The following is a 25262-nucleotide window of genomic DNA, read 5'->3' on the forward strand; positions in this document are numbered from 1 at the left end:
ACACTCGCTGGGGCCTGGCTCCTGGAGGGATTCCCCAAACCTAGGCTGGCCACAGGGTCTTGGAGTCCGTGGCTCGTGAGTGGTAGAGTACACAATGTGGGTCCCTCCTAGGAAGACACTTGGGCGAGAGTGTCCTATGGGAGGAGCTGGTTAGAGAGAAAGACATCAACTGTCATCAACAAGATGGCGATGCCGGGACTGGCAGGGAGGGAAGAGTCCCAGCAGAGCGTGGGAGGTGGCGCCTAGACACAGCCGGGCAAGAGAGAGAACAGCCACGGCCTCAGACCTAGGAGTGGACAGCAGGCCAGGGTCCTGCCTGGTGTGACCACGGGAGAGAGCCTGCCAGCCTTCCAGGTGAGCTTGTAACAGAAGAGCCAGACGCTCCGGTTTGTGGTGCACTGTGGTCTGCCCGAGGGTCCGTGGGACCAGGGACAGTACCTGGCGGCAGAGGGATCTTGTGTTGATTCAGGAATAAGATCTGGGAAAGGGGTCACACCCTCTCTCCAGGTGGTCTTAGTGATAACTCCCGTTTTAAGGGATGCCAGCAGTGCTTACCAACAGAGGACCATTTTGGGCCCCAAGGGACAGTGGCCTTGTCTGGAGACATTTTCAGTGGTCACAACTGGGAAGGTGTTTCTGGTATTGAGTGGGCGGAGGCCAGGGTTGCTGCTAAACAGCACAGAATGCACAGGACAGCCCTCCATGGCAAAGAGTTATCCAGCCTGAAACGTCAACAGCGTCCAAGTTGAGAAATCCTGGATTACAGTCATCACTGAAAATCCCTCTTCATGAAACAGCGGGCTATAGATGGGAGTCATGGAGGAAACTGGCTCAAAGTCTCCCCAGTGAGCAGAACTGAGCAAAAGAAAACTGCTAAGTTTTGTCCTCGTGTCAATAGTCTTGGTGAGCAAAGCTGCCAGGCATTGTGGTGTGTACAAACACATACACACACCCACAAACACACCCTAGATGCAGACACTGCACCCCTGAACCCTTCCAGCAGCCCTGTGGGACATGCACTATTACTCTCCCCTTGGATAGATAAAGATGCATGGAGGCTCAGAGACGTTAAGCAACTTGTCCAAAGTTGCACAGCTAGCAGGTGGACCTAGCCATGGCAGGCACTCAGAGGCTTTGGGTTGAAGTGGGTGCAATTGAAAGAAAACTGGAGAAAGGGCAGGAGGCAGGGTTTGAGTCCAGACTGCCGCTTACTGACTCTGGGACTGGGACATAATTCCAGTCTTCTCTGGGCGTTTGTTTCTTTATCTGTAAAATGACTTGGATGAAATCATCTTACATAGTCTATGATTCTTTGAATCTGGATCTTAAAATTGCACCTTCTTCTCACACTGTAGATTTTCCTTTTTTTGTCTCCTCCCCCATCCATTACACTTATTCTTTCCTCACAAAAGTTGGCCCTCAATTTCAGAGATGCAAATCTCATCTACATAATCCAGGTGAGCATGCAATGCTGTGATCAATTAACAAGAGTCTGCGAGAAAGTGGTAATTTATTGTGTTTTGTTCACTAGCTGTGCCAGGAAGGCTAATATATGCTCACAGACAGATGGCTGAAACCAGAAGGCGCGCATATATTTTAAGTCTGTAGATTTTAGCCAGAAATAAATGAGAGTGTGACAGCTCCAGGGCAGAGTGAGAGAGATGTCTTTTCGAGCAGAAAAGATAAACTTGCCAACAATTAAGTGGGTTAGTTTCTATGATTCATTCATTGACTCAAGTACCTACTACATAGACGGCACCATACTATGGTCGTGGTGGGGAGAGATGATATATGCCCAGAACGATATCAAGCACGTGTTCTGATGGACAAGAATAATGAGACACTCTTACCATTTTCTGTTTGCCAGGTCCTGTTCTATACACAGATCATCACAATAACCCTCTGAAGTAGGTACAATTATTCTTCTTCCCATTTTCAGTTGAAGAAACTGTCACCAAGGAGGTTAAGTGACTCGCCTTAGGTCCCTGAGCTAAGAAGCGTCAAGATGGGTTTCTAACGAGGCAGTCGGCCCAGAGTCGCTGCTCTACCCAGGACACTTTCTGCCTTTGTACAGTTGGCAACATCTCTGCCTGTAAAATGTTTCAGTGGCTCTGAGTGTCTCTTTCCTCCCAAACTGATAAAATGTCAGAGTCAGAAGGTGTCTGAGAGGTGACTGAGCCCAGACATTTTTCATATCTCTGTAAACTGAATGACCTTGAAATTTTAATTGAAGCTCAGTTATGAAGTAGAGAGAAAGGGGCTGGGAAGCTCGGACCCTCCATCTCGCTCTCCTTCTCCCCCGGGTCCACAGAGCCCAGTGAAGAATCACTACTCCTGACCTGTCCCACCTCCTCACTCCCATTTTGCAGATAGTAAAACCGAGCCCCAAGGAGCCTGTAAACTAGAGTGGAAGAGACCCTTTCCCACCTGTCAACTGAGGTAGTTGGATCAGCTTCTGTCCTTCAGCATGATTTCCTGAGCACCTACTACGCCTCCTCTGTGCCAGGAGGGTCTCTAGGCCCTGAGGTGACCCGGGAGGCACTTTGTGTGGTTCTGACGCACGGGCGTGGCTTCCTTTCAAGGAGGGTTCTGTGGATCAGCGCAGTGGCGTCCTGTCTGTGGGTCCCCAGAGGGGCGTGAGGATGCTTTTCAGCAACAGAGAAACCCAAACTGGCCACAAGAGACTGAGGATGTGGTTTGGATTCTGTTCAAGGGCTGCTCCTCCGGGAACCACCCTGATCCCAGGTCCAGACAGCCTGCTTTGCACCCTTGCCCCTCGGGAGCCTCCCCAGCGGGGCTGTCATGTTAGAGAGAAGGGTGGTGCTTTGCGTTGAACTCTGTCCCCCTTAAAAGATACGTCGGAGCCCTGACCTCTAGGACCTCAGAATATGACCTTCTTTGGGAATAGGGTATTTGCAGAGATAACCAAGTTAAAATGAGGTCATTGCGGTGGGCCTTAATCCAGTCTGACTGGTGTCCTTATAAAAAGGAGAAATTTGCACACAGACACACAGTGGAAAGATGTTGTCTACAAGCCACGGAATGCCTGAGGCCTCCAGAAGCTGGGGCGTGGGGTGCCTGGAGCAGATCGTCCTCTAGAGCCTCCAGAGGGAGCGCGGCTGTGCCGACACCTTGATTTCAGACTCCTGGCCTCCATAACGGTGAGACGCTACCTGTTGTTCTAAACCCGCCAGGGTGTGGTACTCTGTTACAGCGGCCCTAGGAACCAAATACAGGGGGGCTCAAAGCATTACTGATGCTGGCTGGAATCACATGGATCCTTTTGCTACGTTATGTTTTGATCGTTTTTGTCCTCATATAACAGGGGCAGTTCTTATTTTTTTGCCGCTTGGAACTTTTGGAGTTCCAAGCTGTATGCAGACGTTGAAGGCTTTTGATGGACTTGCTGCAGGAGTATCGCGGCTTCTGCTACCATCTCTGCCTTCAAAGAGGGGAAGGTGGAGAAGCAGATGGAAGAACTCGCGCTCTGGGTGTGAACTCCTGAGAGCCCTGGCATTGGGGAGTGCCAGAGTACTCCACGAATGGCTTCCCACGCCTGGCCTCCCTGGATGTGGTCTGGCCTCCTGGACGTGGTGGCCACGGGATTAGGAGACCTCCTTTCATCTCTGTCCAAACCCTCGGCTCTTCTCACCATTCCTTCTCTCCCGAATGCCTTCTCACCAGAGCCCTAGCCTGGCATTTACTTCCCTTCCCACAACCTGGAGGCAGTTGCTTGAATCTAGGAAGTAAATCAAGTTGGAATTATAAACAGTTCTAAGCAGAGAGACTGCGTGTTTTAGTGGAAAGAGAATTCTGGGGCTCAGAGAAGCTATGAGTAGGTCACTGCTCTATAACTAATGGCTGCTTGTCCTTGGGGAAATCACGTGGAACTTCTTGGACCTCAGACTCTTTATCCGTAACACAGAGATGCTCTTTCCAACACCGCTGGCCTCACAAAGATGGATGTTCCGTGAAGTGTTATGAATGGAATAACCCGTTGGGGGAAACCAGGTAACGAGTGCTTGTTTAGGAAAACTAGAATGTTTGCGGGCCTGTATTAGTTTCTCATGGCTCCTGTAACAAATTACCACAAACTTTCATGACTTTATAGCAACAGAAATTTACTGTCTCACAGTTCTGGAGACCAGGAGTCCAAAACCGGTTTCACTGAGCCAAACTCCAGGTGTGGGCAGGGCCAGGCCCCCTCTGGAGGCTCTAGGGAAGAAGCCACTCCTCTTTCCTCCAGCTCTGGTGGGTGCTAGCATTTCTTGCTTGTGGGTACATCACTCCAATCTCTGCCTCTGTGGTCACGTTGCCTCCTCTTCTATGTGTACGAAATCTCTCTCTGCTCTCTCTTATAAGGACACTTGTGAATGCACTTAGGACCCACTGGGATAATTCAGGATAGTTTTCCCACGTCAAGATCCCTAACCTAATCACATCTGCGGGACCCCTTTTCCTTATAAGGGAACATTTACAGATTTCAGAGGTTAGGACCTGGTATCTTCAGGCGACCATTGTTCAACCTACTATAGGGATGTTGCCAATTATAATAAGAAATCGTGTATGGTTGTAAGACGTCCCTTGATGCTGGTGCAAACCTCTCACAGGTTAGAGAGGGATAATTTATAATCCAGATATTATTCACACCAACTCAGTGAGAGGAAACCATTAGCCTCATTTTGTAGATGAGGAAACTGAGGATCAGAGAGGCAAAGGAGCCTGCCTAAGGCTGCACAGCTGGCTAGTAGTGGAGCTCATCCTTCAGCTCTAAAGTTCACTTTCGGGACTTCCCTGGTGGCGCTGTGGTTAAGAATCCACCTGCCAATGCAGGAGACACAGGTTCGATCCCTGGTCTGCGAAGATCCCACATGCCGCAGAGCAACTAAGCCCGTGCACCACAGCTACTGAGCCTGTGCTCTAGAGCCCATGAGCCACAACTACTGGGCCCATGTGCTGCAACTACTGAAGCTCGTGCACTCTAGGGCCTGCGTGCTGCAACTACTGAGCCCGTGCGCTGCAACTACTGAACCCCACAGGCCTAGAGCCCGTGCTCCGCAATAAGAGGAGCCACCGCAATGAGAAGCCTGCGCACCGCAACGAAGAGTGGCCCCTGCTCACCTGAACTAGAGAAAGTCCACACGCAGCAACGAAGACCCAACACAGCCCCCCAAAAAAGTTGACTTTCTTACACTCAGTAACAGACCATGGACATGGGCGATGGATGTCCTTGCTCCATATGTCCTTGCTTCATACTCTCATATGAGATGAAGCAACACACTCTGGCCTCTTGTGACACCTGACCCCCTGACGTTCTGTTACCAAAGGAGCTCCAATGTGAAGTGGCTAATCTGATGTAATTTGTGGGAATCACATCAGATTATGTGGGAAGTTACTGGCCCAGCACTGGAGGGATCTGGGGTTTTCCAGCACAGGTGAAGAGCTCAGGACTGTAAGGTCATGAAGAAGTAGAACACGCGGCCTCACAGTCCTCCCTCCAATGCCCTGGAAACCTTGTGCCCCAGCGACACACGTTGCTTTGCCTCCCACTGGCCGAGACCAAATATGCCTTATGACACCACTCCTCTCTGTTCCTTTGTTTAGCTGATGGCGCTATGAAAACCGAACCTTTGTTCTTTTCTTCTTTACTTTTCAATCTTTTCTTTGGCTTCCGGGAAACTAGGATCACATCCTGGGCCCACTGGTCGCCGCTTCCTTTATCACTGGTTTTCTTTTGCTTGTATCTCTTATTTTTCTTTTCCATTTTGATAATTTTATTGCCCTTGAGACTTTTATTATAAGATACATCGAACTTATTCTGGAAGGTAGAAGGGTATATAAATTAGGGGTAAATAAAACTCCATTTGTTGCAAAAGAAATCTTTTTATACTTTGGAAAGTCATTTTCTTAAATTAAGATGAGTGTTCAGTTTTTAGAGACATAAACAGGTAGGATTAATAAAGATGGCTCCTCCCCCCAAGCCAGGTCAGTCAACGAATGCCTGATGTTGCAATTCCAAACTGCTTCCTATATCTTTTATTTGACTTGCTCTTCCTACAAGGCTGTGAGATAAAGTGGTGATTACTATTCTACCCATTTTTCAGATGATAAAACTGAGACTCAGAAAAGTTAAGTGACACGTCCCATGTCATTGAACCAGGACTTGTATGATGGTCCTGCCTTCTTTTCTCTGCTGGCCTGTGGATCACAGAAGTGACAGGGACCCTCTGCCAGATTCTCTTTGTGTGCCAACACCCGCTGTGGCCACGCAGCCACCTTACCTGCTGTGGCCGTAGCTTTCAGGAGCGTGATACATGAAGACGTTTCCTTGGGCTCTCCTTGCCCAGTGTCTGGCCATGTCGATCACAGGACAGATGATAAAGTAGTCCCTGGTGAGAGGAGGACAGAGGATGGGGTCTAGCTATGCACAGCTCTATGGACAACAGTGCCGGGTAAAGGCTTCTCCCAGGCAAGGGACCTGGGCCACCAGCCAGCCCCTCTGCATAGGCCTGCAGAGAACACCCCCCGCCCCTCCTCACACCCTCCAGCTTTCCTCTCGCCCCTGCTGGCCCCCCTGCTGGCGCATGGTCCAGCCTGCTTCACGGAGGGCCACGAGCACACACTATGTCCATACGATGCATCGCAGGGTCAAGAGTCCCACGGAACAAACATCTTCCCAGGACATCAATTTTACTCAAAGACTTGGGAGCAAAACATTTTATATTAAAATAAATATAATATACTATGAAGCTGAACATAAAATAATTGTGCATTCTGAAGGAAGATGGAGACCTCAGGGACGTTTCAGGTTATGACACCTTTAGACCAGTGGCTCTCAGCTGGGATGCCTCCACGCTCCAGAAGACGTTTGGCAATGTCTGGGGGACATTTTTGGTTGTCACAGCTGGGAGTGGAAGGTTCCACCCTGGCAGCGCTGTGGATGGACCTTGCCGAGGAGACTGGAGGCAGGGAGGCCCATGGAGGCTGCTGCCTCAGTCTGGCCAGGAGAGAATGAGGACCTGGCCTAAGGGAGGAACGGAGTCCACCTCCTCAGTGAAGCCTTTTTTGGTTACCTGCCCTCCTTCAGGCCTCTGCTCTTGCCCTTGTTCACAGATTGTCCTCAAAGACAGTTACAGGCAAAGTTGGGGCAAGAATGAACATAGGTTTCTGAACTCTAGCCCTGAGCTCTTTCTACAACATTGATCTAAGCCAGTCCCGACTTGGCTGTGAGCTGCTCAGGGTCCAGGATTTGGACATCTGTGAGTTCTTCAGGTCCAGTCTGGGGCTGGGCCTCCAGGAATAGGTGTTGGCTATTTTGTTCAAAGCTGAGCTCTCTACTAGAAGGAAAATTAGAGCCTTCCTGTCCCCAAGATGCCAGGGGGTGGTACAAAGTTTTATTCTGAGCTAGTGAACCTCTGATTGGAAACCACAGGCTCCTGGGAGGAATGACCAAGCAGGACAGTGGGCCTCAACATCCGAGTCAAGTTCAGCAGAGGACTCTGAGCCTTGACAGTGGCTCTGTCCCGGGGGACAATGAGCAAGGGCCAGCGTGGACCTCCCTCCCCGAGGACGGGAAAGAAGTTACAGGATGCGGAAACCACCTGACCACACTCTCCCGGCTTGGAGGGGGGCCTGTCAGGGAAACAGAACATGTCAAGCGGCCCGTGAGGAACTCAAAGGTGACACGAGAGTTGGAGTCCCCACTGTGGTCTCATCCCAGGGGGCTCTGCAGGCAGAGAGAACTGGAATCCCGGCCATCTCTTGACGGTGCTGAGAGGGACATTCTGGGGACGGCAGAGCCTGTGACGGGTGCAGGCACCCACTAACCCCTCTTGGGTTGGGGGACCTGGGCGGACTTTCCCAGGGAAGGAAGCTTGAAGCAGCGGACTTGAGCAACAAGACGCATAAGCAGTGAGTGCAGAAACAGCACTCCCCACCCCCGGGAAGGGGATGTACGGCATCAGGAGCCCTGGGTCTTCTGTTCTGGGTGTGACATCAGGCACAAGCCTTCCCCTGTCTAGGCCTCCATTTCCTGTGGAAGGTGAACTCTGGCCGCCCAGCAGAGTCACCTGGGGGAGCCTTGAAAACTACCGATGCTTACGAGGCCTGGGCTCTAGCCACCCTTGGAGCTCTCCTCGCGCTGTTCTCAAGGGCAGCAGGGGTCCAGGTACTGGGCTGGAGGTGGGGTCCTCTCTGCTGGACTTCCCCCCGCCCGCTCTCCATCCACACAAGCTGAGCGCAGCTTCTCGGTTCGGGGCATATCCAAGCAGGCACCCTCTGACGGCGCGCGAGCACCACGGAGGGGAGGGGTGGGTCACCCTCGTGTCTCCCACTGGCGGGCAGGCAGCCCGCGCTGTGGACTGAATGACCGACACAGATGAAGCAGCAGCACCAGGCCCCGGTCCTCCCGGGGGATCTGAGCATCCCCACGGCCTGGGGGAGGCGGAGGCATGACGGCGCGCCCAGGCGGCTCACCTCGCAGCCGCCTCCAGGGCGCGGGAGAAGGCGGCGTAGTCATCCGCGTGGTGCTCCAGGGAGTAGTACCACGTCGCCGCAGCCTGCACGCGCTCGTCCGCTGCCTCGCCACCCAGAGAATTCTGCAGCGCCTGGTAAAAGGCTGTTTTGCTACTGGTCCGGCCTTGACTTTCCTCAAATTGCTTAAAAGAAAATATATGGAAAATCCCCAGTCAGATTCTGAAAGGCCCGACTGAGCATAGCTCAAGCCCTTGGTCTAGAATTTTCTCTCTCGGAGGCAGTGGAAGACGGCGAGAAGTGCGTGGGAGCTGGAGCTGGACTGCCTGGTGGAAATCCCAGCTCTGCCCTTTTCCAGCTGTGTGGCCTTAAACAAGCACCTGTACCCCTCTGTGCCTGCCTGAAGGTGGACACAGTGGAGCCCCCAAGCAGGGTGGCGGTGAGGGTTAAAAGGGTTCATACACGTGAAGCCCTGAAAATGGCGCCTGGTGCCTAATAAGTGCTCACTAAACACAAGTCTTTGTCACAGGCTGATCACAGGTCTCACGCGTGCTCGTGCACTTGGTTCTCAGCCAGCTTGTCACCTGGTTTTGTTAGGAGAGCTAACTTCAGTCGCATTCACTGACTCAAGCATTCAATGTAGGGACACTGCCTGTACCCTTTCCTACTGATAGACACACTCTTGGTCCAGGGCCAGCGGCTTGCTAGGCCTGGGAAACAGCCCTGAACACGCTCATCAAGCTCTCTGCTCTCGAGGGCCTTGCGTTCTAGTGGGTGGAGACGGAAAATAAGCAACGAGTTGTGCAGTTCATCCGGGACAGGCGCTATGAAGAGAAACAGAGCAGGGTGAAGGGATGGGGCAGGGCTGTTTTATATAGGATGGGCAGGGAAGGCAGGGAGCTCTGTGGGATGTGTGTCCAGATGGAGATAACTCTTTCTCCCCCCCTCCCTCCTTTCCTTCCTTCCTTCTTTCCTCCTTTTTCTTTCTTCCTCAGTCTCTTTTTTCTCTCTTCTTTTTAAGATTTATTTTTAAATCGAGGTAACATTGGCTTATGACATTATATAAGTTTGATGTGTCCAACATTCCGTTCCTACTTCTGTGTACCCTACAGCACACTCAACACCAAAGGTTCAGTTTCCGTCTGGTCACGCACACTTGAGTCAGTAAATGAAACTGAAGTTAATCCCTTTTACCCATTCTGCCCTCGCCCCAACCCTCCTGCCCCGGTCACCACTATCTGTAGCTACGAGTTGATTTTTGCTTGGTTTGGTTTGTTCATTTGTTTGTTTCCCATATGAGTGAAATCATGTGGTATTTGTCTTCCTCCTCCCCCTTCCTTCCTTTCTTATCCTGTCTGCCTGGGAGAGTCTGGGGAGGCCATGTCATCCCCTCAGGACTCAGTTTCCTCATTTCTGAAGACAAGGGGTGGGGAGGGAGTATCAGTGACGCAGCTCTGGTGTCGGAGATCCAGACCCCTCGGCCCTTGTACGGTCCTAGGATGTGTGTTTACATATTTCTAGGCTCTTATTTCAACACTGACATGTGCTTATCAGGATATCCTGACATGTTTAAATTGTTTTTCTAAACATTACCAAGCACACAGGAACTGTGATTAGAATTCAAGGAGTGGGTATGATCAGTAAGTGACCCCTTCCGTCCGAGACACTCTTTCAGCACATCCTGGGGTTCTGGGTTGGACTGCCTTCAGCCTGGCTCACCAAGAGGCTGGACCAGTGGCTGGAATCACTGATCAGAGGCACGTCTGCTGGTGGCCACACACCAGCTTCAGGAGAGATGAGGAAAGGAGACAGGGAGAGGTGTGCAAAAAGGGCTTCATTTGAATTCTACCTATATTCTATCTATCTATCTTTGTTATCTATCTATAACGGGTTATTTCTTGGAAAAAGATCCGAAGCAAATGTGGCAAAATATTAATATCTGTTAAATCTGAATAGTGATGTTTCTTTTATCAGTGTTTTTTATATCAAATATTTCTGACCATGATCTATAATAAAAAAGACATTTTACACATGCAGAATTCACACACACACACTCACCCTCAATGCCTGTAGTAACGTTCACGAACAACATTCATACTCATTGCTGTTAACATACATGATATATCTGATAGTTTCCATTCTATTCTATTCTAGTCTAATCTAGTCTATTCAAAAATGCCTGCCTGAAATCTACTTAATTGACTTCACAGCCTACTAATAGTTTAGGGGGAAACCTGCATTATGTTATTCCCTGTTATTTTCTGAGTTTTTGGAATATTTTATCACAAAAATTATATTAGTCACCATTCGCATAACTCCAATCATTGCTAAACATTTAGCATGTGTATTTCACTGGAGTATCAAGATCACCATATGAGGTGGGCAGTTGCATAGAATCATTGCCAAATTCCAGTGAAACCTGCATATAAGGGGCTTAGCACAGCTCTGGGCACACATGGTCAGTAGCGGTGAGCGAGTACTATTGCCCTGTCCCAGGCGCAGGCAGGGGCCCCTGGGGTGCTTCAAGATGCTGCGCTGAATCCCCAGGTGCTGTTATTGTCAGTTTAACGCCTAGTGTTCCAGAACTACCAAGCAGAGAGGCACGCAGGGCTCTAGCGGGTGCCCAGGAAATAAGTGTTGGACAAATGAATGGAAGAGACACTGACCTCCACAGAGATAACACAGGTGAGGCTGCAAGTCCAAAGTAAAACCTCCTAGATTCAAATCCCAGAGCTGGAAAGACCTGGGCTTGGATGCCCGCTTTGCTACGTATTAGTTATGTGACTTTGGACAACTTACTGAATCCCTCTCTGCCTTTGTTTTCTCCTCTGTACGATGGGCACAATAATATTACCCTCTTCATAAACCTGTCCTGAGGTTAAATGAGATGACACCTACACACTCTTAGCACGATGTCGGTGGCTGGGTGTCTGAAGCTCAGCTGGCCCAGGGGAGCCCATGCTTTAGAGCCAGGCCTGATCCAGGCTGGTCCCGCTGGCTGTGGGTCCAGATCCTTGGGAACTCCTCTTCTGGATCACTGCTAGAAAACGACTGACCTCACCCAAAGGACAGAGCCTCCTTCACGGGTGCTGCGGAAACTCTTTCCATAAGATGCACCTTTTAGGAGCAGCAGGGCACCAAGCCCTGGGCCTTGCCAGAAGTACCTCCAACCATCTGAACAATTCCATGGCTAGAATGCTAAAGGGAGGGGACCAGGTTCTGCTTCCACAAGACTGCGATTCGTTTCACATTCTGAGCGGATCTGAGCCTCTGAGACAAGCTGGGCCGTGGCTGCATCCACAGTCAGTATTTTGAAGAGACGGTTGGAGTGCGGATCTGAGCCCCCTGGGGGCACGTGGGGATGCGAAGGGGCCCGTTTTCAGGAAGACCCAGGTCTCTTCCTTCTTGGCGAGGACAGAAGCACAGATGCTGTTGCTGGTTTAATTAGAGAGGCAGCAGGAGGGATGTGGCTACCACGTGACTGCCAAGCCAGGGCCGAAGCCACAAGCTGTAATGACAGGCAAGACGTGCCTCAGAGGCGGGTTTGCTGGGCCTGGGCTCATTAAGGGCCATCGAGAATTGTATTCATTATTATCAAATGGGTGACAGTAGATATTACTTCTCTCTCCCCTCTGGTTAGTAAATTATTAAAAGTAGGTGTCCTTGTGTTCACCCCAAGTTTGAGAAACAGGATGACAGCCACGTTGCTGCAGAGTCTTTATCTTCAAGTCACTGTTCAGTCAACAAATTTCTGTCCGGCGCCTGCATGTGCCGGGAGCAGCTCCAGGCATCTGGGTACATCGGGGAACCGTACAGCCCACGTTCAGGGCCCTTTGGGGGCTTTTAGTCGAGTTCGGGGGAGGGATGGCACAGGACATGTCTTTGTAACAGGAGGTTTGGTGGTGATCACTATGGCACAAGCGAACAAGCAGGGCTGGGGAGGGCACAGGGTGCTGGCTGGTGAGGGCTGAAATCGTAAATGGGCTCATGGGATGGGCCTCGGACCTTGTGGAGGACAGCGGAGCTGAGACTGGAGGGAAGCAGGTGTTGGGTGTGGGCTCTGCAGGGCCCCAGGAGGGAGCCCGGGAGCTGCTGCTTCTTACTGCTTCTCTTCTGCCATGTGGGTCCCACGAGGTTGCTCGGAACCCCAAGGTGATCCTCAGAGCTCTCCATACACCCGCACCATCCTCTACTCCCAGGGACTCTTCCCGAATCCCCTCCCTCTTCTTGGACCAAGAAGCTCCTTCCCTCTGAGGCTGATGCCTCACTGCCCGGCGCTCTAGGGACCCTCCCCTCTGCTTGTTCAGCGACGTCACTGGGTAAATCTCCCCCCTCTTAGAACATGCGATGTGCAACTCTCCGTGACTCCTACCGCCACCCAGAAGGAAACGCCAGCCAAGGTGTGTCTGCCCACCTCGGCGTTCCCAGCGCAGGGAATTCACCCCTCACCCCACAGCTACCTGGCCCCTCCACTCCCCCACCTCCATGCTTGCCAAGGTCGCTGATGGTCAGCGCCAATGCCGGCGCAGCTCACCATCCCAGCCTGGGGCTCTTTCTTGCCTGGACTTGGTGACCCTCCCCATCTCCTTTTCCATAAAATTCTCCATCTCGGGCTCATTTCTGAACCTCCCCGCCACCTGGCTGTCTTGTCCACTTTAAATGCTGATGTCGCCCCCCCCCCACAGTTGCCACCCCTGCCCTTTCGCATCCCCTTCTGTCCACACACGCTCATGAGGTGGTACCATTTCCTCCCTTTGTTTCGACAGTGATCTGTAAGTTGACGATTCCTAAATCTCTCTCCAGCCTGTGTGTGCTTCCTCACCTCCAGAACCTTCTTCCCCTCCTATTTTCCCAACCTCAGTGATGAAGACCAGTACCCAGCAACCTGATTAGAAAAGAGATGTTTCCCGACTCCTCCCACTTGCTCATCTTCCCCAGGGCTCTGCTGTACCACGGTCCTGTTGAGTCTCCTCCTGAGGACGTCTCAACACACTCCTCCTGTCCACTCCTCCTGCCCCATCGGGGCTCCTTCCCTCCTCCTCTCCTTCCCACCCTGGGATAGAAGCACTGACAATGTTCTCTGGGGAGTGGGGACCGCAGGAGGAGTGCTTTGTACACGGAAGATAGTTAATTAACTTTCGTACCTTGATTACTCTTGATGTTATGCAAAATGGTTATGACTTCGTAAGTTTGAGAAGAGGGAGACCTGGGGCAGCATCTCCAAAGGCAATTGGGTGAACTCTGAAAGGATGAATGAATGAACAAATGCCCCCAGAATTCTCTAGAGCTCTGAGGTAGGTAGAGACACAAATACTCTTTCATTTAATGGGCATAAATGAAAGACATACTGTTGGCCAGCAACTGAGGATTTAAAATGAACATGACACAGATCTTGCCATGGGACAGCCTGGTGAGGTCGCAGAGGTAATGCGGCAATGAATGAAGTGGTCATGAAACCTGGCTGAGGGTTGGTGTCCAGTGGAGACGGAGGTACAGTGGAAAGAGGGTGAGTTTGGGAAGCACATGACCACTTCCTCACTCTCCCCTCAGCCTACTCTGATCAGTCCGGCCTTCCACTAACCCCACTGAAATGGCCCTTACCAAGGGCGCCCAGGATCTACATCCTGTCAGGTCCAGGGGTCAGATCTCTGCACTCAACTCACACCACTTCCAATGACATTGTACACTTGACCTCGGCTTCCTTTCAGAAAAACGTTCTTTTCTTGGCCTTCTGTGACATCATAGTTTCCTGGTTTTCCTCCAAATCCATATATATAGCTCTGAACTCTCTCTTGAACTCCCAACTCATCTGCCAATCTAAGATATATCCCAAATCTGGGCATTTCTCACCATTACCACGTCTTTAACCTTCATCTAACATGGCAGCTTGCTCCCTGGACCTCGCAATGGACCTCAATCTGGTCTCTACCTCCTTTGTTACCCTTCCATAGTCAATTTTCCATAGAGCTGCCAGAATGCTCTTTAAAGAGATGAATCAGCCTAGTTGATTTACAATGTCGTATCTGTATGGTAAAACTATTTTAAAAAATAATAATAAAGTGAATTTTCCTGATTACTAAAAAAAAAAGAAAAAAAAAGATGAATCAGTACGATCATTCTCTAACTTAAAACTTTCTAATAACTGCCCCCTGCAAGTAGAATAAGTCACTTTTCTGATGACCTAACAGGTCCCTGCAACACATCTGCCTTCCTCTCCTACTGCTTCCTCCATCATCCACTGGGTTTCCCAGCAACTGGCCTTCTGTGTCCCCCAAACCAGCACTGCCTCAGCCCTTTGCACTGGCCCCTCGCCTCACTCGCCCCACAGCTGGCCCTTCTCATCACTGAGAACCGGAAACCACCTCCCTGAACTCCGTACAAAAGTGCTTTCCCCCATTGCATCACTTCCTCTCCCGTTACACTTTCCTTCAGAGCACTCTTCAAGATCTGAAACTCTTACTTTCTCTGCTTACGCATCCCTGTCTGTGTCCTCTCCCGAGAAGAGACACTCCATGAGCCAGGAGCCTTATCTGTTCGGGTTACAACTTTCCCCCCAGCCTGGAGGAGAGCCCTCAATGAGCATGTGTTGGCTGCATGCCCGAATCAACTCGGGACCACTCCTGCCCCGACCACTGGGTGTGGATGTGACGGGACAAGGGGCCAATCTCTCCACCATCCAGCAGGCCCGGTGTCCAGACTCCACCATCATTGCAGGGGCACACGATAAAACGTTCCTTTTAATTTAAAATCAGAAGAAAAAATAAATATGATAATAATGGATATATAAGAATGAATCCAGTCTACATTCATCTTTTACCTGCACGGTCAGAAAATACTTTTACTGTTCTGGGGGGACAAGTCAACCCCGCCAATCCCTGGCTTCCTCTGCACTGAGAATGATAACCCCACGCATCAGGGCCGGGGGACACTTAGACAAGGCGCCATGTGTGCGTGACCACTCTGAGGGCCAGGTGGCTACAGCGCTGGCGTGGAGGGGTCCCAGCGTGGTTCCCAGGGGTTGGGTATTGTCTCCTTCACCTAGAAGTCCTCTCATAACTGCAGGGCTGGTCACCCTGTGCCCATTCAAAGCCTAAAGGGAAGGCAGCCCCAACTGGTTAGGCAACCTGCCTGAACTGCGTGGCTAACGCAAGGAATTGTGACCCACTTTTCTAATTCCAGGTCCTGGGCTCTCCAGAGAGCCCCACGATGCCTGGGGTTGGGATCCTCGAACCACCCCACCCCAAAGGGCTGGGGAATTCGGTGCAGCAGCCCCTCTCCGCAGGAAATCCATGTACTTCCCTGGGACTCCTGTACCGTCCTCTGCTATAATCTGTCACCAAAGGCTTGATTTTCCCAGGCTGGAGCTCGTGCCAGCGCCTGGGGCTGCCAGGTGCCACTTTCCAATTCTTAGGCGGGCTGCCCTCCCCCTCCCTACTCTCCGCAGGGCCCCCATCCCACCTGCTCCTGGATGAGGCCAACTCCTGGCCAAGCTCAGGGGCACCTCAGCGGCAGCGATTCTGATTTTTCTCGCCTTCCTTGGAGATGCCTGTGCTTTGGAGGAGAAGGCAGAGCATCGCCTCTTGGAACAAATCTGCTTTTGATCATGCAAATTAATGCCCGGTTAATGTAGGCAGACTGTCAGTTTCACCAGTTAGGGGGAGAGAGAGAGAGAGAGAGAGAGAGAGAGAGAGAGAGAGAGAGAGAGGGAAGAGAGGGAAAAATCCCCACCATGGCAACTGATGAAGAATTTCAACAGAAAGCTGCTACTTCAGAAAATAAGATCGTCCTCTGTGAACAGAGCCTTTCCAGGCATCTCAGGCAGCGCTGATGTTCCGCGGGTATGTGGTTAACTTTGCTGGTATCATTAAGACTCCTTGGGTGGGCCATAGATGGCTTGGGGTGGTAAGTGGGTGAGGGTGTTCACGTGGAATCTCTGGAAGCCCTACCCAACCTCTTTGGGCTGCGGGAATTTAGTGGGTCTCCGCTGATGTGATGGACGCGTGAGTCCGGGGGCTCACTTGGGGTGGGAGGGACATCTGCCCCTCCTGTGGCTTCCCCCAGGGAGCTGGGTGGTGTGTGTTTGTGGGCTGGGCTCCGGATGGTACTGATGCAGGGTGGCATGAGGAGAAAGCGTGTGTGTGCGTCTGCCAGGATTTGGAAAATTGGCTCAGGTCAGGCGAGGTGATTTAGTGATTGTGCGTCCTCTGTATTCCTGCTTTCTCGGGATTCTTCTCTGGAGTGGGGACAGTAGCTTTGGATACTGACCATAGCAGTACAGTTAAAGAATTAAGAGAAAAACTAATATTTATCGAGCACATGGTATTTTCCAGACATTGCTGCATGTATGATTTCCTTCAATATCTTTATCAGGATATGTACTAATAATCTCCCGATTTTACAGATAGGGAAACTGAGGCTCAGGCTCTGGAGAACTCAAATACCCCTGATTACAATCCATGGACACCCAGGGCACTCTCCCCGCTCCGTTGACAGACAGCTGGGGGAACAGGGTCCTGGTCAGTTCCTTCGTCACTGGGTCACTACTGCTGGCAGTGCCACTGCGGGTCCAGTGACCCCCCACTTCCCTAACTGCCCTGAGGTCCTACAGTAGGACGACCATCTCTCCAAATAGTGTGTATCAAACTGCATTTTAGTTACTTACTTTTGCCCATTTTCTCTTTCGTTACTTGACTGAGCTCCCCGAGGGCAGGGTTTAATTTGTATTGATGCCCCCAGACACCTAGCACAGCACCTGGCACGTAGTAAGTGACCTTGTGAAGTATCCCCGTGACAAATGAATAGGTCTCTGTGTTGGGAAAACCTACGTGAGACCCGGTTCTAGGCGGATGTGGACATTTTCTACAGTTGCAGGTATGTTCTGCTTCTCAGCACAGACAGGGTGGGAAGGGCTTGGCCTATGTGGATGGACAGAGGATTCGGGAAAGGAATCGCTGGGATGGAGGCCCTCAGGAACGTGCCATCCTGGGTTTCTCCTCGGCTAATGGCAGCTGGACTCAGGGGCTATGGAGCCTTCCAGGTGGAAATGGAGAAACCCACAGCCCAACGCTGAATAGGTCACGAGCAGGCTGAGGAAGGGAAGGAACGCGGAGGGCACGAGTGAGCAGAATGTTTGGAAATAAAAGAGGAACTTCAATGCCACCTCCAGAGGGCAGCTGGTAGCTTGGTTCCCACTCGGGTGTCCACGCTACTCCATGGCATTTCTGTGTTGGGCATGATTCTGAGGATTATTCCTCTGGGCTATGATCTGGCTGTAGGGTGGTGTAGGTGGTGCTAGTGCATTTCCATCCCTGTCCTAAGTTTAGCACACAAAGCGCCCCCAGTTGGAGCGAGAGGACCTTCAGTGGAGACTTGGCTTTGCAAATGACTAGCTAGTAGACCTTGGGACAATCATTAAACCTCTCGAAACTTATTTCTCCCTCCATACAATGGTGTTAAATGTTGGTTCGTGGGTGTGGAGCTCATAGCATTATGGCTGAGAGAAAAGAAGAATGTGGGTGCAACTGCAAAGCCCTTTGCACTGAGGGGCCCTGATTCTAGCTGGGTTTGTGCTCACCCAGCATATGCTGTCATTGCTGGACGACAAGCTCGTGGAGGGAAGGCCTGGCTTTTCCCAGAGGGCTGGGATGGCAAAAGGGTGCCTTTGGCGTTGAATTCTGGCTTCTCTCTGAACTGGTTTCCCATCTGAGCGTTAGTGATAAGAATCCCTGATCCATAGGGTCGTTTGGGAATAAATGATCTCCTTGAAGACTCCTAGGTCAGATGCATAATTTCATTCTTTCCACTGAATAAAGATTCATTGAGCACTTACTGTGTGCCAGCCACTTTTGTAGGCACCACAGATATAGCAGAAAGCAAAACAGATAAAGTCTCAGAGCTCCTGGGGCTCACATCCCAGAGGAGGAAGAAACAGAGTAGACAAATACAGAACATGTCAAGGGGAACAGGTGCTGAGGACGGGGGCAGGATAGAGGGGAGAGAGGGTGCTGGGGGTGTGGATGCCTTGTCCACCAGAGTGGTCCAGGACGAAGGAAGTGAGGGAATGAGGTACCTGGGGAAGAACATTCTAGAAGGGGGAACAGAAAGCGCCAAGACCCTAAGGTGGGAGTGTGCGCGGCAGATTTGAGGAGCACCACAGGGACTGGTTAGGCTGAAGCACAGTCAGCGGGAGGAGGCGCGCAGCAGGAACGAGGTCAGAGGACAAACAGTGGCCGCGTCAGATAGTGGGCATTAAGGACTGTGGCTTTTCCTCTGCATGAGCTGAGGCCACTGGATGGCTTTAAGAAGAGGAGTGACGTGATCTGACTTACACCGTAAAGGGATTACTCCAGCCCCTGTGGTTCTCATAGAGCAAAGGGGGCAAAGCCAGAAGCAGGGAGATAGTTGGGGGCCATTGCAAAGCTCCCGGAGAAAGATGATGGCAAGCATCAGGGTGGTGGCAGAAGAGGTGGGAGAGGGGGTTGGAAACATCTTGAAGATAGACGTGCTGATGGAATGCTGGTAGGCAGAGAGAGAGGTTTGGAGTCTGGGTTGCTGTTTATTGAGATGGTGAAGACAGCGGAGGCATAAGCTGGTTGGGGGTGGGGACATAAGTGGAATCAGCAGTTCATTTTGGCTGTGTTAAGACTGAGAAGTGATGAGACATCTAAGTGAAGACGTCAAGTAGACCCTGCGCTAACCCAGTCTAGAGTTCAAGGGAAAAGCCCAGGTGGGAGGTACAGAGTGGGGCTGGAGGTACACGTTCAGGAGATGCCGGCATATAATGGCACTGCAAGTGTGGACTTGGCCTCAAACCCGACTGTTACTGCACCCCTGCTTCTCCCAGCTGTCCACAGCAGTCAGCACCTAGGTGGGTTCCCAGCGGGATGCAGGCTCACAAGAACCACCCAACGACTGCACTAGCGCCTGTTCAAAGGAGAATAAATGGAGAAGGGAAGTCAGACAGGAATAGTCAGCCTGTTCCCTATTCTGGTGCCTGGACTTGAGGGCACGCTCTCCCACCCATCTCCTTCCTGGTGCAGGCAGTGAGCTCTGTCAGCAGACACGATCTTTCTTTGCAAGCGGACCAAGGAAACATCTCCTTGAAAGCCTCAGAGGGAAACTCAATGCATTGTTGAGGAGGGCTTCCAGTCCTCTGGATGCAGGTTCCCTGCTGGAGGGGGTTCAGAAATTCAGGGCAGAGGTGGGAAACTCCCAAGATGCTGCTGGGAGAGGACCAGGAAACACCAAGGCAGCCGCAGACAATCCTCTTACAATGGGTTGGCATCACCCGAAAATATAAACTTGAGCTGCCCTATGGTCAACCCCAGCACCAAGACTGCCAGTAACAGCTCCCCTCCCCCCAGCCCCGATGGATGGCTCTTCCACTGGGGGTGGGAGGAGTATAGGAACGTGCTGCTGGGGCCTGCTTCTAGGATGATTCCCCAGGCTCCCGGGAATGGAGTTCTCCTCTCTCTCTAAGGTCGGAGATGGCTGGGATGCATTTCCAGTGCATGGTCCAAAGAACCAGAGCTGTGAGGATATAGCATCTTCTGCACAAAGATTTCCACATCCTCCCCTGACGGGCAGTGTGGAATGAGGTGTTGCATGGAAGAGCGTCCAGGGCCGATGGCCATGTCTTTCCATGCTGCCCATGCTGTAGGGCATCGTCTCTCTCGAGCAGCACGCGGAGAGTGCAGCACAAATGTAAGGACGTTCGTTTCTTTCTCTTGCTTTATAATTCTTTGTTTTTGTGAATCTTTTATAATGCTTAGTATAAGAGTACTCATGTATATAATTTATACTCAAATGACTGTGCTTACTATTTTCTAACTGATGACGGGCTTGATCAAAGTAGTGGGAATTTGAAGACCCACTACTTTAGAGAAGAAAAGCCCAGGGCTAGTGGTGGAGAGTGGCATTGTTTCAGTGTTTCCTGAGTGTTAGCCTGATTCAATAATCAAGTTGCAGCCCCTTGAAGTAAAGGGCTGAATCATATATGGGCGCTCGGCAGAAAAATGTAGAGATGGATCAGGGGCAAAAGTTCCTTTTCCATGGCTGTGAGCCAACGGGATGGAAGCTGTTAGTGACCTAAGCTCTGCTCTATGCCACCCCCCAATACACACACACACAACGCAACACAATGCTCTCTATTTATACATATACATATATATGCACACATACATGCCTATGTGATGTATTCTCACGTATATTAGTAATGTTAAATTCATAGTATTGTTTTTCACATTGCCACACCTCCTGGGACAGCCCATGTTAATTGCTTGCTGTGTCTCTTTCTGCAGCACTATCCTTTCACACAGAAATACACACAATTATACACATTTACATTTTACACATATACACAGGTTGGTTGTTTTTTAAATATATGAATGCTACCTTAATTTCACACTCCTCTGCATTCTGATTTTTTTTGTTTTCCATTTAACAACATATCACAGGCATCCTCAAGCCAGGAGAGATGTATCTCGTTCATTCTTTTCACCGTCTGCGTCATATTCAATAGTTCATCATATTCGATAGTGTGTATCTTCATCTAGTCAACCATTTCCCTGTTCATAGACATCTGAGTTGCTTTCAATGTTTTTGCCACAGTAATCAATGCTGTGATTAATACCCTTGTATATATATCTCATGTCAAAGTGGTGCTTTTATCGCTGTGAGATAGATTCCCCTAAGTGAGGTAGATTACCCAAGGGAACAGCATAATCCAAAGGATGCGAGACCCCATTTGGCTGCATTAATGATTCTTTTTTTGTTGTTGTTCATTCCAGCGAAACTGCCTTATATTCAATAGAGCCAGACAGAGCCCTAAGCTGAGTGTGGGTCCTCACCTTGTGTCATGTGCTGGGGCCACCATCCCAGGCTGATGACCTAGAGGACCCATCAGGAGCAGCTTGACAAGGAGGGGTGGGCGGGCCAGGGGGGAGCGTGCTCGACCTCTTCCTGGGTGGCTGCATCCTGTGAGGAGTGATGGCCTCTCTGGTCTGAGAGGAAGTGTCTGCTCAGGCAGATAAATGACCTCACAAGTCCCTCGCACTTTGCTGCGTCTCCACACGAAGCTGCTCTTGCCCTGGGCCTGGTCCACACTTTCCTAGGATGGCTGGGAAGCTCGGGAGCTTGGAAGGCTAGTGTTTGGGTTTCCCTGCCGGGACTCTCTTCATCCCCACGCCTCTCCTTCTCCCAGCCTCCGTGGGACAAGCATCTTTCATGGAGCAGCGGTACCCACGGCCTGGAGCCCTGAAGCTGCAGAGCTCCTGGGGCAGCCCTGCTGGCAGTTTCCCACGGTGATTCCTTCGCAGCTGTAATCTGTGGATGTGTCTGTGTTGCTCACAACTCGGCAGGTGTCTTATTTCTGAATCCCACCCACCACTACCACCTCCCAAACTTCTTATAGAGCCTTTGCACATGTAGTTTTTCAGTGATTGTTTTGAAAATAAGCAAGTAAGTCGATGACTCTTGACCAAGGTCAGACTTAGGTCCAGAGTCACTGGGCCGCACCCCGCAGGGGCCCCTGAGGCCTCCTCCCACCTACCTTCACGGCCTTGGCTCTGCTGATGATCCCGTCGTCCTGAGAACTCCCGATGAGCAGATCCACCTTGACCCGTGGAGCTCTCTGCAGTGCTCTGGCTGGAGCTTCTTGGAGGTACTGGCCACTGACCACAGGGCCCCAGTAGTGGAAAGGGCCACTCACGGCCAGAAGCTGCATCAGGTGCAAAGGGGTGTCATGATGTATATGGACTTTGTCCTTTATAAAAATGGTACCGGAATAATCGTTGCATTGCTTCACTTAATCGGGCCTGAACCATAATGAACACCAGCGTTGCTTATTTACCCAAAGCTCTACTGGGAAATAAGAGTAACGTGGCCAGACAACAGCCAGCCGGGACACCGGGCGACAGCGCTGGGAAGGGGGGTCTTGCTCTGACCAGTGGTCGGTCCCTAGGGGAGCATCCCAGAGCCTCCCGCCAAAGTGACAACAGATCCACAGGGAGGAACGGGTAAGCCTGAGCCTGTGGTTGAGTGAGTGAAGCAAGAGATATTGATCGAGGAGGAGGTGGTGGCCAAAGGCAGGATATGACAGGGGAATTCATCAGCTGTAGCCACCATCCAATTAGCCCACATTTGGAGGAGCTGAGGGTAAGACCTGCGCCGCGTCTGCAAGTCCAGGCTCATTGCCGAAGGGATTAAAGTGTCAGCTCAGATGACAAGTTATTCCTGCTAGAGTCCCCTTTGTTAATATCAGGGCCAGCCAGAGAGACTAGGGGCTGTGAGCAGGGTCTTTATAGGCTGGAGAAGGAAGCGCACAACTGTCCTGCCTAAGGGGACATGTTGGCCTCGCTCCACTGCAGCCGCGACCATAGTGCTCAGAGCATGTCGCTGTGGCTTGACGGGGTGCCACCAGGGTACCAGCAAGACCCTTTACCTATGTCACTTCATTTTCTTTTCCTCCTCTATAATGTTCCCATCATTATCCCCATCGTACAGATAAAATCTGATGAGCAGAGAGATCTGCCGACCCTCAGGACCTGTGCTTGGTCCCTCACATCCTGTGGCCTACGCACGGCACAGGGGCTCTGGAAATATGCACTCAGTTCCAGCTGGTCACCAGCCTACTGCGTGGCCTTGGGTGGGTCTTGTCTCCTTTCTGGCCTGGTTTCCATTTGTAAAAGATCAGAGGGTGTCCCTCCCAACTCGCACACAAGTGCCCACCTTGGTCTGGGCGTCATTGAGGACATGGGCAGGCTCCCGGCGGAGGCAGGACACCATTTCTTGGATGGATGAGGTGGGGCAGCCAACCTCCTTCGCCAAAGCAGCTGCCTGCTGCCGAGCCTTCTCCGGACTGATGACAGCGGCGGGGGAGAGCACGGAGCCGCCCTGGAAGACAAAGCAGACTCAGGGCCCAAAGTCTAGATCATCTCCCATCCTTTGCTCAGCCCAGAGACCTCAGGGCCTCATCAGGGCTCTGCATCCTTCTTCTAGGTACGGGAGTCCCAGGACCCTTCCCGGGATACCCACAGGCATCTAGGAAGTCAGAGCTGATCAATATTATATCAACATGTTGTGAGCTCTTGAGTGAGTCTCCCTAGGCCTCAGTTTCTCACCTGTAAAGTGAGAGCAGTGGACCGAGTGACCTTCAGTCTTGGCTATAAACTAAAGTTGTATATTGAGGCAAAGAGTTGATGGTGGTTGAACAGGGACAAATATTAGAACTGTCCCCTGAGAAGAGGACTCTGCAAAAGTGGATACATCCCACCAGCACCTCCTGGGGGCTCCTTAAAGAGCAAGATTTCCTGGCTCAGTTAAGCTAGAGTTGGACTTTAAAATAGATGCCCACTCAAAGGTGATGGAAACACAGTCATTGTGAAAGTAAATTGTATCAGCAAAGTCATTGTAAGTCTCCGTACAAATTTCAGGTCTCTGGGAGCATTTCCTCTCTAAGAATGCAGGTGATGATTACTGGGTTCTAGGACATGGCTCTCTGGGCCTGGACTGTTGGTGGAACTGGGTCTTCTGCCAGGGGTGGAAGAGGTGAGCTGAGTGGGGTCTTGACCAGGGTAGGACCCCGGGGCCCATCCTCTGTGGGTCACCCCTTCCCTCCAGCTCAGACACGGGCTACTGCCCACCATGGAATCAGGGACAGTCTGGGACTGGACTGCTGGTACCGCTACCATTACTCGTGATGCTGCCACTAATAATAGTAACAGAACGGCCATCGACTGGGGACTTAGACTATCTCGAGAGCTTCCGCCTTTTTATCTCATTGGATCCTCATTAGAGGTGTGTACGTTAGCGGCTGTTCCTGTCTCCATTTTATAAATACAGAAAGAAAGAAATAGGGAAATTAAGTAGCTTGGCCAAAAATCTTATCAGAGGTGGAAACAGCCTGTGGCTTCAGACAGCTGGGCTTCAGAGTCTGCCGTGCTCAGGGCCTTGGGCAGAAGGTGGAAAGCTCTAGATCTATGACCAGCCTCTGTCATGAGGGGCAGCTGGGCTGGAGAGTATTGGTCATGGGGCACTTACTGCTACCTGCCAGGTGGTCCCCCCTCCCTGCTTTGTCTCATGTAATCGTCACAACCAGAATACAAGGTGGGTACAACTGTCATCCCCGCCCTGTTGACAAGCAAACTAAGCCTCCAAGAGGAAAGGGAGAATCCTCACTTATCAAGTCCCTAATATATACCACGAGCTGGGAGCTTGGCAACCACAGTTTACAAGTACTTCACATGTATTAACTCAGTAAATCCTCTCCACAGCCCTGGGAGGTAAATATTATTTATGCCCTTATCTTAGAGAGGAGGAAAGTAAAGCACAGAGAGGTTCAGTATCCTGTCCAACGTCGCACAGCTGGTGAGGGGCAGGGCCAGGACCCCAGTCTCAGCAGCCCACCCCCTGGGCTGTGCTCTCAGCCCCACGTGATGCCATGTGTGTTTTCACATCCAGAACAAGAAGGTGTGTCCAGGAGGTGAACTGCCCCCCCTTGCTCCAATGTAAAGAGAACACTGAGCTGGCTGACTCTATGGTATATGTTTCCATTTTAAGCCCGACCCTGAGCTAAAAATACCAGCAACACAGAGCTCGGTTTCCTCATACGTGAAATGGGTTTACCAGCAGGTGCGGCTCTCTCTGGGTCTTTGAGAGGGTCGTTGAGGTAATGCAGAGGAAGCACTCTGGAAACTGTAAAGTGCGGTGCCCATGCTCCCCTAGGTCGTTGTGTTCCTACCCACCGTGTAAAACAGACAACAGACAGAGGTCTAGAGGGGGGGACACCGACC

At 51.2% G+C, this 25262-nt stretch overlaps 1 protein-coding gene across 1 annotated transcript in view; it reads right to left on the minus strand.

Moving 5' to 3' along the window:
• Positions 1-25262, minus strand: part of TG (thyroglobulin) — a gene marked incomplete at both ends in the record, with an annotated part of 242150 nt that overhangs the window by 11988 nt on the left and 204900 nt on the right. Inside the window, 4 exons of the mRNA XM_082675311.1 lie at positions 6282-6389; positions 8476-8657; positions 22022-22189; positions 23200-23364. Coding sequence (XP_082531437.1) covers positions 6282-6389; positions 8476-8657; positions 22022-22189; positions 23200-23364 — 623 coding nt within the window. The remainder of the gene's footprint in view (positions 1-6281; positions 6390-8475; positions 8658-22021; positions 22190-23199; positions 23365-25262) is intronic.

The sequence above is a fragment of the Grampus griseus genome, assembly GCF_964374135.1.
Source record: "Grampus griseus genome assembly, chromosome: 17".
NCBI classification, from domain to species: Eukaryota; Metazoa; Chordata; class Mammalia; order Artiodactyla; family Delphinidae; genus Grampus; species Grampus griseus.